This window comes from Podarcis gaigeae (assembly GCF_964106915.1).
Source record: "Podarcis gaigeae genome assembly, chromosome: 3".
Classification (NCBI taxonomy): domain Eukaryota; kingdom Metazoa; phylum Chordata; class Lepidosauria; order Squamata; family Lacertidae; genus Podarcis; species Podarcis gaigeae.
The window spans coordinates 64460366-64474722 of record NC_139680.1 but is presented as its reverse complement, the minus strand read 5'-3'; the positions used below and the strand labels follow the sequence as shown (position 1 = coordinate 64474722).

Genomic DNA, 14357 nt, shown 5'->3' with positions numbered 1-14357 from the left:
AGTTCCTGCTTATCATTTTTTTTGGGGGGGGGTGGAGAATTTAAAAAAAGCAGGATTTTCTGGCATCCCTCAGAGGTCTTTTCCATCTATAGGAGAAAACAATACAGAAATCTATAGATAAAGAATAATAAAATTCAGGGGAAAGGACTTGCTCACAATTGCCCTCAAATGCTGTTGTACAGGATAGCCAAATCTACAGATTTTCTAATCCTGTGCTTCCAAAGCAAGATGACATGTCCATTTATACAAAGCACAATCTATTTGAGGCATATGGTTAGAAATATTGCAGTTTATAAGTGATATTATTTTCCTTTTACACATATGTGAAGATGAAATTTTACAGATGAAAAGGATTGTGCTGAATTCCTATATACCTGATTATATATAAACTTTAGCACTATAAGAGAAGCCAACAATCACAATTCTCACAAGAAAGTTCATTTTTCTGGCAAAATACGCCAGAAGAAGCCAACAAATGGCCTTCTTGCTTTTGTGCCGATGACTGTCATAATCACAACACCACGTTAAGAATTAAAAGCACATAGTATTTTGCACATTGTAAACTCTGCCTTGTGAAATACATACCACTGGGAGATACAATTACTGGCTGAAGTAGTCTTTGCTCTCCTCCTGGGGGTAAATTCAATGCAATGACTAAAACTGTACCCAACGTAGTGCCAACCCACAAGCAGGGTGAAGGTGCTGTATCAGCTTTTCGTGTGAAAGTCTCACAGAAATGAAGAGCTGAAATTGCTTCTCGAGATTCCTTGTCAATGCTGGTGACACTAGAACTCCTGGATCTGCTGAAGGAGTTGTCTCTAACATCTGAAATATTTAATATCAATTTAAACACAATGAAAAATAGTCCATCTTTCCTTTAAAGGACAGTTACAAACAGTTTAGCTATAAGGCGTCTATAAAAACTCAGTTCACTATAGTTAAGTGCATTTCACACATTGCATGTTTTAGGTGAACACTTAAGTAACAAGTGTGAAAGAAATGTGTTTGAACATACACATATATGCCCACAAGAGCACCATCACGGTCTACAAGTATCGACAAAGAAGTAAATCTATGTATCTGTACATGAAAAGTAGCTTGCAGAATATACCATACTTTATCATAATCACATTTATCTTTTAGATAGGACAACACAGCTGTGATCAAGTTATTTTTTTAAAAAAAGATATATATAATAATGTTGCATGATGCGCCATTTCTCAGACCAGCTTGGTCATTTTCTTTCTGACTAGTTTTATGAGATGCTATGCACTATGGAGGAAAATGATGTAAACATATTTTAAGTTCTTTTACAAACATACACAAACACACACAAACACACCCACTTACACACAGAGAGCTATTGATTTCTTTTTTAGTTCAGATTAATAGTTCTCACTATTTTTAAAAGCTAGTTATTGCAACTTTAGGACAGAGGATCTATTTGCTTATGTAAATTAGATGAACCCATAAATGTACTTTTTTTTTTGAAACACCAATATAATATTAGGTCAGATTTCTGAGCCAAAAACTAGAGCCCAGACACTTAAAATATATATTCTCATAGACCACCCAGCCACAGAATCTATTGAACGTGTGTATTTAATGTGGAGAGATAGAGAAGGGGATGGTGGTAGAGTACGATACAGTTGTCTAGATAAGATTAATTATGGGTGCTTGCTTTAGTGTATCTGTAGTATATGGTTAGCAACACAATGACGGTATTTGATAAAGGTACATGGCAGGACCTTTCTATGGCAGTAGCATTAACTGTGAAGGCCACTGCATAAGAAGGTCAGTTCATGCCCATCTCTTTTGATGTTATTAAGTTTATCAGGAGCTCTTTGTTTCCAGTAGGGCTTTTGTTATTGATGATGATGTTGATGATGATGCGTCTATTATTTTGTTATATTGCTTAATCTTATTGCTTAGTTTTAAAGTGTAGTTTCAAAATTGTGGTTTTATTTTTATGGCAGAAAGTTTTATACAAAAACTCAATACTTCTCAAGTTATAAAACAGTGAGATTTCCAAGTTGTGTGTCCCAAGAGGAGCTGAAGTGTACCTTGAAAAGTTAAGCCACCATGTTGAATGCACTCAACTCTCTATGCTAAAGTAGCAAGAACATAGCATTGTTCCTCCTATCCTTTGCCAATATTTGAGCAGTGAAGGCATCTTGAAGGAGAGAGGAAGAACACACTGAGATTTTCTGACACAGTTCAGTCCATGTAAATATATTGTTCAGATCTTAGATCCATTGAAAGTATGAAAATGATTTCTGACCTATTAAATTGCCATACTGGTCATACTGTCCCTTTCAAAAGTACAGTATGTTAAAATCTCATTTTCATACGAACAGCAGACTTTTAAACCTGGTATTATATAGTGATTTGCTGCATTTAGTAAGCATGTTTGTAAAGAAGAACTGCAAAAAAGCAGAAGGATCAGAAGTGTGAAGAAATACTGAAATTTCAAGATTAACATGCACATCTGTAACAAATAAGATAAACCAAAAACCTTATAATTCACTGAAAGTAGGGGATGTGCCTGACATTGATTTCTGCCTCTTTGACTTTTAGTTTGTACCTTTCTTTTGATAGAGAACTCTATAGTACTATTTCCTTAATAAAACTGCAAGGGCTTTAATGGACACGTAAATTTGCTAAGACATAGTTCAAGAAAACAGCATGATTTCATAAAGGCATTCAGATTTAAACATGAGCGTACGCCTACTGTACTACTAATATATATATACATGATTTTAGTTTTATATGCCAATGGTCCAATCAAAATCAATAAAGACCGACACACAATTATATCCCCATGGGATCTTAAAACCTAAGGCCTCACTACTGAGGCCATGATCTGAAGAACTATGAAGTTCCATTTCCTAAGGGTACTTTAAATTTTTTTAAAATTGTATCCCACTACTCCAGTATAGCAAACTATATTTAAAAGTAATGGTAGTTTCAAAGGCAGCTGTTTGTATTCTTGCCTAAGTTTCTCAAACTGTGTATACAGTTGCAGCAACACCCCACTGTGATGCACATAGCAGTTCATTAAATACTTGTTTTAAGACTCAGGTGATTGATTAGATCTTAAGAAATATTATGTAGCAGAAGCAGCAGCCTATTTATTCAATTTATTTTTTTACATTTATATCTTGCTTTTACTCTAGGGAGCACAAGGCAGCACACGTTATTCCTCCGATGCCTCTTTTATTCACACAACAGTCATGTGGAATAGGTTAGGTTGAGAGAAAGTAAGTAAGCTCAAGTGAGTGAGCTGAATGACTCAATAGAGATCTGAATCTGGATCTTCAAGTCCTAACTCAACACTCTTATAACCACTGGCTATGAAAAGAGGTATATAGGATTTCCTTAAACTATTCTTGTTTTCCATACAGTGTCCAAACTGATAATAATGTGAAACACGGTGATTAAAAAACAAGAACCTAAGAAGAAAATTTCATGTCTTATTTCAATAGATTTCCCATGGTTTTAAATGAGAAGAACATAAAAGTGGCTCCAAGTAGATGGGAAAGCATTTTTCTTACATGCATTAAATACTGTCAAATTTTGGAATACAACAATGGAAATTAAATGTACTCCCCCCTACTTAGTAGTTCGGTCACTGTATGTGTTTCTTTTTCCGCAGCCTTTTCAAAAATTGTAAACATCATTAATACAGGCTTTGAACAAACACTTACCTAACTCAGGTTTCAGTTCAGTTGGTAAGCTTAATTTTCTAGACATCTTTGCTGAAAAATAACGTATAGTTTTATAATAAAGCTAGAATGATCACATTTTAAAGAGTTTATGAAACTAAGAATTTAAGCTGTTGGTTTCCAAAATAAGAAATCATATACAACAGTTGTAAGCAAGGAAGGTATGCGCATTTACACATATATTTGTAACAGGTTTTAGTGACAAGTGTGCAGTCAGAGTATGGCAGTGTACCTTCTTTGGAGTTATGAACAGTTAGGAACATTAGTAGTTAAAATTCTCAGAATCTCTGATGTCTTTATTGTAGTGCACTGAAGGTCATTATTTTGTATGATTTCCCTGGCACTAAATGGATTTAACAATTGAGTCAAGTTTACTTAAGCCTCTTTCCAACCACCTCCCCCAAACAATGGAATACTAACACTTCAAAAAGAAAACCGCTGAACCACAAAAAAATGATAAATTTTAGAAAAAATCACAGAATTACACTGTAAAGTTAAAGACCACAAGAGTGGCTGTGGCTACTGGGAATATATTGGAGACAAATTTGTATAGAAAATAAGTTCATGAACTATGTTCCTGTGGAAGGACTCTTTTCTCCACTGATGAGGCCAAGTTAGCCAGAACCACCATTGGCAGAGGGCAACTCCATCAAGCCCCTACCTGCAAGGAATCTAACTGCTGTCAAACAGCACTGTTCAACAGAGGGAAGAACCATGTGGAAGAAGCATCCCTGACCCAATTAGGGTACCGTTGCTCCTCTAGTTGGGCGGGGACGGTGTGCAGGTGCTTCCACCCTATCCCATTGTCAAGGCAGAGACAAACAGAACCTGAAGCAGTCTGGTCCTGTGCTCTAGAATACATCTACATGTGGAAGCCAACCCTGCTGAGAATGCAAACAACAAGATTCATACATATTTGTAAGCTGTCTTGACATATGCAAACCACTTTAAGATTTTTTGTTGTTGAAAAGCAGGATATAAATGTTCTAAATAAATAAAACAAGGTAATACTATGCTGCAAGTAAACTGGACAGAAAAGTGAGGAGGTGATGGAACAGTCAAAGAACATCCTGTACTAGTTGATACCTAAACTCCAAATATAGCTGGAGAAGACTGTATTCTTTAGGACTGGTGAGCCTTTAAGACTACATTTTCCATACAAACTTGCTCAAATGCCCCACTCTGAACCTGAGGCCCTTCCTGGGGTCTTTTCATTGATGGTGTCTAAAAGTATGCAATTCCATCTTCAGGAAGGTTTGTTTGGCTCTCGTTTCTTTCAATAGGTTAAGATCATTTTGTTTAGATGTGCTTAAAGTGGGGTGGTGGGGGAGACAGGAGAAAGGGTTGCTGCTGGTTGTTTTTTTTAGTTTGTTTTATACCGGTTGTTGTAAGATGCGGTTTTAAATTTTATTTTGTTTTATGTGATGTAAAATTGTTATGCTTTATGTTTTGTTTGTATGATATTGATTTTAACCTTGCTAGTTGAAAAACCAGTTCTGAGAGATTTAGTGTAGATTTTAATATGGTCACATATTACACTTAGATATCATTTTGAACAAGTTGATTTTTAAAGGCCACTTACAAGTATGATTTTTAAAATTTTGCTAGTTTTGCATTTGCTTGGTAAAAAACGTATTTATTCATCCAGGTCACAGTGGAGACCTTGACAGCCATAGGAGAGACAGACAACGACACATGCACACACAAAGAAAATTTGTAGCCATATTAAAAATGCAAGCAAATTTCAGTGAGTTCTGAAGAACTGATCAGAAAAATATATAAAGACACTCATTATTACTGGAGTATTTTAATCCATCTCACCATCAAAATTGCACTCCACATCAGCCAATAGTAAGTATTCAGTGAAAGGCAACACAACAAACAGCTCTCAAAGAGCCCCAGACAAATCCCATCTAGGATGCATCAAACCCCAAAGCTTTATATCTCATCAGATAGGGACAATGCACACATGCCTACAGTAGGAATGTTACTGGTGTTTTCAATGAAAGTAGCTCACTAAACACAGATCTCAAGAACTCTAGATAAAAGCAAATCAGAAATTAAATTCTTTTAAATCAAAGTCACCACTCATTGTTTAAAATAGGCAACCACTATCAGAAGAATCTACCTGAGAAGGCCAAACATAACATCTAAAGAGTCTGGTACTGAATTATGACCAATACAGATTTAAAATTGTACCAAGAGACATGACCACAGAACATAAGCAGGTGATCTAATCCTGCTCACTGAAAACACTGACCTTTGCCATAGAAGCAGCAATTGTTATGGACAAATTAGTATAATTCACACAGTACCTCTTGAAAGGCGTTCATAAATTATAATTATTGGGCATATAAGCCTAGCATGTAGATAAAACTGACACAGTGAGAACAGCATATAAGCAACAACTCAGAGGGTAAACCAATTGTCTCTTTTCCTTTACTCCTTTGCCACGCCTGCAGAATTTGTGCCATACCAACTTAACTGCAGTTTAAATCAGTAGGCAAAATTAACTAGCTATACATTTAATGGTGCCTGATTAATTACAGGAACCATTTTGAAAGCAGTTCATATAGTTAACCATTTCTAGCAAAACAGTCACCTGCAGTCCACACCACCAGAAAATACCTTCTACTGAGGAGAAGGGCTTGCTTGTGGTTCCCCATGTTTATGACACACAGTTTCAGAGGATATTTGGGGAAACTAATACTTATTTCCCCTGGCAACTCTCTTCTATTGCTGTGGGTTTATTTTCTGCTTACTTTATTATTTATCTCTTTTTATGTTGCATGAATTCTGTTCAACACAAAATTGAGATATATCATCTTAAAATAACAATAATTTTAACGTTCTTTGTATGCTTTTTTCATTTCTGCAAGCCAAACAGCTGAATCTTTGTGTGCCTTTGAGTCTCCTCCAAATATATCCTTGCTATGTTGGGTGAGGCCCAGAGAAAAAAGGATGCCAGCCACTGCAGAGCTGCCCAGCCTGGCACTGAAAAATGAGGTCCTTAAAGTCAAAGTAGATCAAATTTCGGAAATATTGTGCCCACCACAGAGTTACCTGGCACATTACATCTCCTTTCAGTGCCTAGACTGTTAAAGCAAGAATACTGAGCCTACCCAGGAAGCAGCTCACCTGGTCCAGAACAATTGGTTCCCCCCCAAGGTCCTCTCACTTAAATGGATGGCTCTGCAGCATCCTTCCTCCAGCTGGCAGCCATCTGCTGCTGCTTGCACCATAGGTTCACGGGGTGGGGAACAGACTGCCTACCCAGGAGGTGCAGGGGCTGGAGGAACAGATCACCTGCCTAGGGGTAAATCTTGCACAAGTCCTGGATAATCTGAATACCTGTAGAAGGAGCATGACAAACTTCCTGGACTGTCCAAAGGAAGTCTGCAAGACTGCTATTCTGTCTTATCTTAAGATAAAGCTGATAAAAAAGTATGAATAATTGTCATGAGCCAGACTTAACCTCTAGGAGCCCTCTGATAATATACCCCCTCTTTGTATACAGAGTAACTAAGATTACACTCTTTGAAGTCTTTCTGCTGCTTCAGCAAACAGCAGAATACTACTACTGACTGCAACTGGACATAGCAGAGGCTACTTTCAAAAGTGGTAATTTGCCAAAGATTTTCTTTGTCCTATTGCATCCATGCAGAGCCTTATGGTGGATTTATTCCAGAGGTCAATGGTCTTCTGTTCCCTCATTCATCCAGAAGTTAGAATCTTCTGTAACCAAGTCAGACATTTTCACTAGTCACTTTGAAGATAAAGTGCTCACATTGTTCTAACCTTTGTGTCTCAATTAGAGCAGAGTCTGAACTACAGGTTGCTCTTCCTTGGATTTAGCTTTGCCACTATCTCACGGTGATAGGATGTTTGGTAAGGCACATGTGCCATATGGATATTGTATGCACATACACCTTGACTGGTAAGAGATAGGCTAGCATCTCAAACGGAGAGAGGAGGGAAGTAATCTTTTCTTGCCAGTATCAATCACTGCCATTTAATGTAGCAGACCAACCAATGCCACTCGTGTCCCTGGGTGCTGGTGGAGTTGTGAGGCAAACCTTCAGTTTCTCTCCCTCCTTTGTTATTTCTTTTTCTCTTTTGACTGCACACAATGGCAAAGCAGCAGATTTTTACCTGGAGGTAACTGGTGCTGCATACAGGTGTGTCATGCATATCATGAAGTAACACAGCTGGAGAACTAGTGGCATGATGGCAGCATCCATCTCCATCCACAGTTTGTCTCTGAAAATGAACCTAATACTTTTGACTAGCATATCTAGCACACATCAATAAATTTGTGGCATCTTCTAGGATTCTTTTTATAGACACTTATGCACCATGCCACACAGGCTGGTTGGTTAGTTACACATTATACAGGTGCTTCCTTTAATCATGGAACTGCTTGTGGGTGACAGTTTTTGTGAGAGTGAATCTCCCCGTCATTTCCTTTTTACTCTGCTACTAAATTAAGCCAAAAGACAGCAAGTAGAAACTTCCTTAATTTGAGAAGCTTCTGGTTTTATTTCCCAACCATACTAGAGCAGTATGGCTGTGACTTCTTTGTGGCTGGATACCTCATTGCTCTCTTGACATTTGAATGAAAGCAGCACATAGAATGGGCATCACAGTATCCTAGAAGCCAATCCTGTTGACACAGGAAGCGTAACAATGGAAGAGAAGTACTTAATTTGTAGTGACTTGCACACAACTTGCAGATTAACAGATATGTTGATTGTTTCAACACATTAAAACTAAATCTATAAAATTCCCTTTGACACCGAATGTTGTGATAAACTGAAGATATTAAAGAAGAAACATGATCAAGAAAATAACAATTAGACAACATGCTGTAAATATGCAAATTTAGAAGAGAGATAAGCCACTGTGGTTACTGTGAAATATATATTGTTACACATAATTAGTAAAATCTCACTACAAATAAATAATTAGATAGAAATAATGACAAATGGGAGGAAGTCTGCTAAGTAATTTAATTTCCATTCAAACAGATGACCAATAGGTTTAACAGATATACTCTAAAATAAAAAGCAGAACAACCATATCCAAGCAATAAGGTTATTTCTTATGTTCTTACAACAGAAGGGTTCAATCCACCTTATGCACATACTGCAAACTTGGTAAGTAATTTGCAATTTAATTGTCAGTGATCAAAGATCAGTTAGCAACAAGGATTCAGAGAGAATACACTTATTGCTGAAATACATGAATTAAAATGTTATGTACTTTATTCCCAAGAAGCTAAAACCATTGCTTCTGCATTTCAGAATTAGCATTAACACTTTGAGAACCTATGTTAAAACCATTTTATACGGCAATGCTCATAGGATTGAACCCTTTCAGTATTTCTGAATAGAAACCAAAACCTTTGTAGAAGGATGTGCATATACAATTAGAGAAAATTAAGAGCCCAGTCTCTTGGATTGTGTTAATAATTGAGCACAGTATATTAGCAGAGAAGCAGCCCAAAGGAACACCACTTATGGTTAGGAGAATATTAATTTAACAAATATAATGCAGCTTGCTTTGTTTTGCTGCAGAGTTAAGCGCTGCATAGAATAAGGTCCCAGGTAAGGAGCAAAGGAGAATTTTTCTAGTTCCTACCTATATCATTGGCTACCATCTTGGAAAACTTTCTGCTTTTGGTCTTCACTGCAAATAATATTTCAATACAAAATGTCAATTTACTAAAAATATGAGCTAATGAAAATTTATGATAATTCTCTTAAAAATAAAAATACTATACCCTTTTCTATAAAATTATTCATTTTTTGATCATCATCAGAATTGTTGGGAGAACCAGAACCTAAATGAGTGAAGATAAGAATGAAAGGGACATACGAAATGGATATTAACAAAAAAGGATGCATACAAAAAAATTACGACAGATGACAAAATGAGAAAGACTATATATCCTAATCCGTATCATATGCAACAATAAACACCTAAATAAACACCTCTTTGGGTATTATGGATGATTTATAATTTCAGGCTTTTTTCCTGCAAAAAAAGAGGGAGTATTCACCTATATCTCCTGCTTTATGCGTAAGGACATCTACATTTGAGACAGATAACTTTTGCGTCTTCCGTGTTTCACTTTCATCATACACAGCTTTAATTTTTCGAACTTATGCTGGTGCTACAATTTTCTAGTACAGATGAGACCACACAACCAAAGGAAAGCATAGAAGATACAGATTTTCTGATGGGAATTGGGAAACGGGAAACAAAACAGTCTGGAAAGGTTGCTTGTGTTCAGATTAACAAAAATATTCACATGATAATAATAGCAGGGATTCTAGTTCACATTTTAAATGTCAATTTTTGTATTATCAATATTGCCAAAATAATTCAGAAGAAATAGCTTCATTAAGGTCTAAGGTGTGTTCCAGTGCACTTATCTCTGTGATAACAAATGAAAATACAGCTACTTTTGCCAATTCTCTGTATTTCAATCCAAAAGTGAAAAGATTTGAAGTGTGGTTGTTTTGCTATTAATTACTTTAAAAACTAATTGGAAATAACATCCTTTGTTTACCTGTAAAAGTGAATTTTGTAAATAGTTTTCTACATACATATATTTATCATGTTTTAACTAAGAACATAAAAAACCTTCCCTCCCTTCTCTATGCATACCAACATGGTACAGATGAAAATAAAAATGATATACGAATTATATCAGGAACTACTACTTTCAATAAGAATACTTGCTGAATTCCTTGGAAATATTACATTCATTCTCTTCTAGTGATGGGAGGCACTCTCCTCCCTTACCCAAGTCAGATTCATGATTGGGTTCAGCAAATTAATACACAGGATTAAAAAATGGCTCAATCCAGGGTTCACACCTAAAGGCAAAATTGTGTCTAGTCAAAATCCAATGGTGGGTGGGATTGCCAAAGTCATTTCCCCCAGAACCCTGCCTGCTTTTTAAGAATAAATAAATTTGCCATGCACATAAAGCTGAATGTGCACAAGTTAAATGTGTGTAAGTTGTGGGCTTAAAGTACACAAAAAGCCCCTGTTCACACTCCTGTGGTGGCATTGTAAGCCCCCCCCCCCCCCAGCTTGCTTCCTGGATTCTGTGATTATGATGATTTTGCTGCTGCTGAAACCGCAGTCAGGGAAGCAGAGGGAGGAGTTCTTTTGCTAGGTCCAATTAAAATCTAAGCCACTGAAAAAGTCTCAACTCCTATTTAAGAAAAAGATAACAACTTGCCAAGTTGCATATCTGAAATAAAGATTCTAAAGTTTAATGAAATTGCTACTCACTCCTTGCTTCCTATTCTTATACTACTTTCCACCCTATTGGTTGATTTTACTATAACAGCAGCAGAAGTGACAAAAGTGGGATGACCTTAAATTACCCACTTAAATTACCTCTGGCAAAGAACAACGAAAGCTCCTACAAATAAAAGATCATGATGAGAGTAGGACTTAGAACACATTTCTACTGTGAATAATCTCTTCTTGAAACAGATAGCCCAAGAGACATAAAACACATCCCCTTATAATATAGTATTTCCTATAGTAATGCATTCTAAACACTGTAAATAATGAACAATGACAAATATATAAGAATGGCTTTGAGGCAAACCAAGTATTCAGCTGTATGTACTTGTCTGAATTGTGTATATTTGAGAAAACCCCTGTAAAGTTCAGTGGCATAGTAAAAATCCTTCTGGAGCATGAAAACAAAAGAGAAGAGAAGCCTGCTACAAGGCGTTTTGAAGTACTATTTGTTCTAAAGCATTTCCAAGAACAGTTCATTACCTGAGGTGGGTGACTTGCAACGATCCTCTTGTACAGCTGTACCTTCATTAATATCACAAAGACCTGCTGTAAAATACAAAGAACACAACAGGTTTCAACAGCTGTGGACCACTTCTAATTCTTGACACAAACATGACACATAAGGTATTTTTGTGCCCACTGGGGAAACAATCAAATCCGATACTTAATTATATTTTTAACTAAGAGTTTTGCTGTTCAAAGTATCAGTGTTTCTTCTTTGGGGAACAGGATGATTATGAAGATTCAGGGAAAAGGGGAGTTGGTATAGATGTGCATGAAAGCCATTTTTCAATGTGATTTTTCTATGTAATATATGTGATTAATGCAAAATTAATGGAAAATTACCTGTATTGTAAACAGGTATATTACAAAGAAAGGTAACCAAGTTGAATATAAGAATGAACATGTAAGGACAAATAAATTACATTTAAAAACCACCATAGACCATAAAAGCAAGCTAGAATTAGTAATATTTAACATGTTTAAGTATTTGCCTACCACTGTCGTCAAAACAGATCAAATTTTGAAGAAAGGCCTAAAAATACATACTTCAAATATATTGATCTATTTGATAACCTGTGCCCTTCTAGACCCAAGAAACCACTAATTTCAGAAAACACCATGGTGATGAAAAATCCAGGACTGTGGTGGTTGCTTGGAACTCTTGCTCAATCAAAGTGATAGTCAACATGTGATTTTGGCATCTAGACCATTGATAAGGATAAAGAAAGCACTGTATCCAATACAAAACCGAAGTAGCAACAACAGGCATCACTACAGATGATGAAATGATTGGGCCGCTTTGGAAGGAGATGCTGTTATGAAAGGTGTTGAAGTGTAAAGATGACACTGAAAGGCAGAATTACAAAGCCTCACAAAGCCTCATGTCAATCTGTCGTTTGTTATCTTATAGTTCTAGGTTTCTCTAGGTCCATGGGCTTTGCAATAAACAAGGTTGTCCATAATGTTGCTTGCTAGGCACTGAAGAGCTCTTGATTTTCTTTGTAAAATCACAGGAGTGGAGGCTTTCTTAACACTCTCTCCCTCTCTCTCTATATATATAGTGTGTGTGTGTTAGTTATAAATAAAACTACATAATTCTACTTTAATATCTAGAACTCTTCAGAACTCCACAGGCAGCTTCATGCTGGAAGACCTATCAGAGATCTGTAAAACCTATGAGAGGATACACACAAGCATTGGAAAAGTTGGTGTGGTGAAAAAAAGAGAAGCAAAAGTATTCCTGACAAAGAGCTCCCATTCCCCCCAAAATGTTAAATGTATGGATCTGGGAGTTTTAAATGGCCTAATAAAGGTATCACCCTAATATGGATTACAGAGAAAAGTAAAACCTTTTAATTTCCCCCACAAAAAAGCCAACAATTTGTTTGTAGTTTGGCAGCCTTAAATCCAGATTGGCTCCTGTGCCTGTAAATCATATCCACTTTGGCCAAAAGTGGGAAAGGTTATTTCCATTTTTAGATTTCCTATTATAATATTAGTTATTATTATTATACACCATTCACCATAAGGCCCTTGTTAAAAACAGTTAAAACAGATTACATCTAAAATATGTATCTCAGGTATCAAAGGCCAGAGTAAAGAGGTGTGTTCTAAATGAAATCCCAGTAACCTGGCTATTGTATTTTGGACCAGTTGCAGTTTCCAAGTCATCTTCAAAGGCAGCTTCACATTGAGTATATTGCAATAATCCAGCCTGGAAGTTATCAGTGGATGGAGTATGATGATCATGCTATCAGTTCATAAGGGGCTATAGCTGTAAACCAGTCAAAGCTGGAAAGAGGTATATCTAAGTATCAAGGACAACTGAGCCTCAAATGACAATACTGGATCCTGGACTATCCTCCCCTCCCAAGCTGTGCAGAACACGCCATGCCCCCCACATCCCGAACTCAAAAACTTAGAACACATAATACCTGTGCTTTCAGGATTCACCTTCAACTTATTGGGCCAATCCCACCCATTATTGCCTCCAAGCATTGGTCTAGCACCCACATATTGGTGACACCTCACATCAAAACCCCTGATGAGAGCTCCCAGTATTTTCAGATAGATGTTACATAGCATGGAGGGCAAGATGAAACCTACAGCTCCACTCACATGGTGCCAAACAATGGTCCTCCCCAAACTACTCTCTGGAAACAGCCCTAGAAGCAGGAACAGAACCAATGAATTGCATTGCCCTCCATTACCCTCCATAGCGAAGAGAGAACAGAGAGCTTAATTTTACAGAGCTGCTTAAAACCTGAATTACAGATTAATCCAGAGACCACAGACCAACACAGAGAGATAGAAATTTTAAGAAATGCACAGTACAATACTGGGGCCAGTACACACCCTAATGGGTCATCTTCTACCCTGCCATTTGCAATTACACCTTTGTAGTTCAGACATGTCTGCACTTGCACCCCAAGAACAGTTAAGGTCACTTTTACTTGAATGAAACGTACGGCATGTATAATATTGTATCATAATTTAACTATACAGTGAATTCTTAATGAGTGCCTGGCTTTAAGTCCAGCACAGCAGGAGGCACACCTAAGCCTCTTTTGCAAAGTTCACATTTTGAATTTTGCCATTTAGGGAGGGGATACTTTAAAATTCACCCACACTTATTGTGTAGAAGTATTTGCAGAAAATAACTTCTAGGCAGTATCTGATCGCAGGAGAACCCACCACAAGAAAGATGCATCCTGGTCACTAGGAAAAAAGGAAGGATAAACTTCGAAGACTCCAGGGACTACTAGCAAATAAGACAAGCAGGAAAAGTGCACTAAATGG

At 36.9% G+C, this 14357-nt stretch overlaps 1 protein-coding gene and 1 long non-coding RNA gene across 7 annotated transcripts in view; one reads left to right on the top strand and one right to left on the bottom strand.

Moving 5' to 3' along the window:
* Positions 1-14357, bottom strand: part of STXBP5 (syntaxin binding protein 5) — a 116729-nt gene that overhangs the window by 19677 nt on the left and 82695 nt on the right. For 2 of the 6 annotated variants that reach the window (XR_014562444.1, XM_083731830.1), the window contains exons 19-23: positions 11535-11600; positions 9508-9567; positions 9366-9413; positions 3708-3758; positions 586-825 (exon numbers count right to left, since the gene is read on the bottom strand). Coding sequence is in view for 5 of the 6 variants with exons in the window: in XM_083731830.1 (XP_083587956.1) it covers positions 586-825; positions 3708-3758; positions 9366-9413; positions 9508-9567; positions 11535-11600 (465 nt within the window). In the remaining variant the exon portion in view is untranslated. The remainder of the gene's footprint in view (positions 1-585; positions 826-3707; positions 3759-9365; positions 9414-9507; positions 9568-11534; positions 11601-14357) is intronic. The other 4 variants (XM_083731832.1, XM_083731831.1, XM_083731833.1 and 1 more) reach the window with 4 other exon arrangements.
* On the top strand, positions 5083-12839 carry LOC310841280. The gene is made up of 3 exons (XR_014562462.1): positions 5083-10404; positions 10444-11961; positions 12023-12839. It is a non-coding gene; the product is annotated as an uncharacterized lncRNA (long non-coding RNA).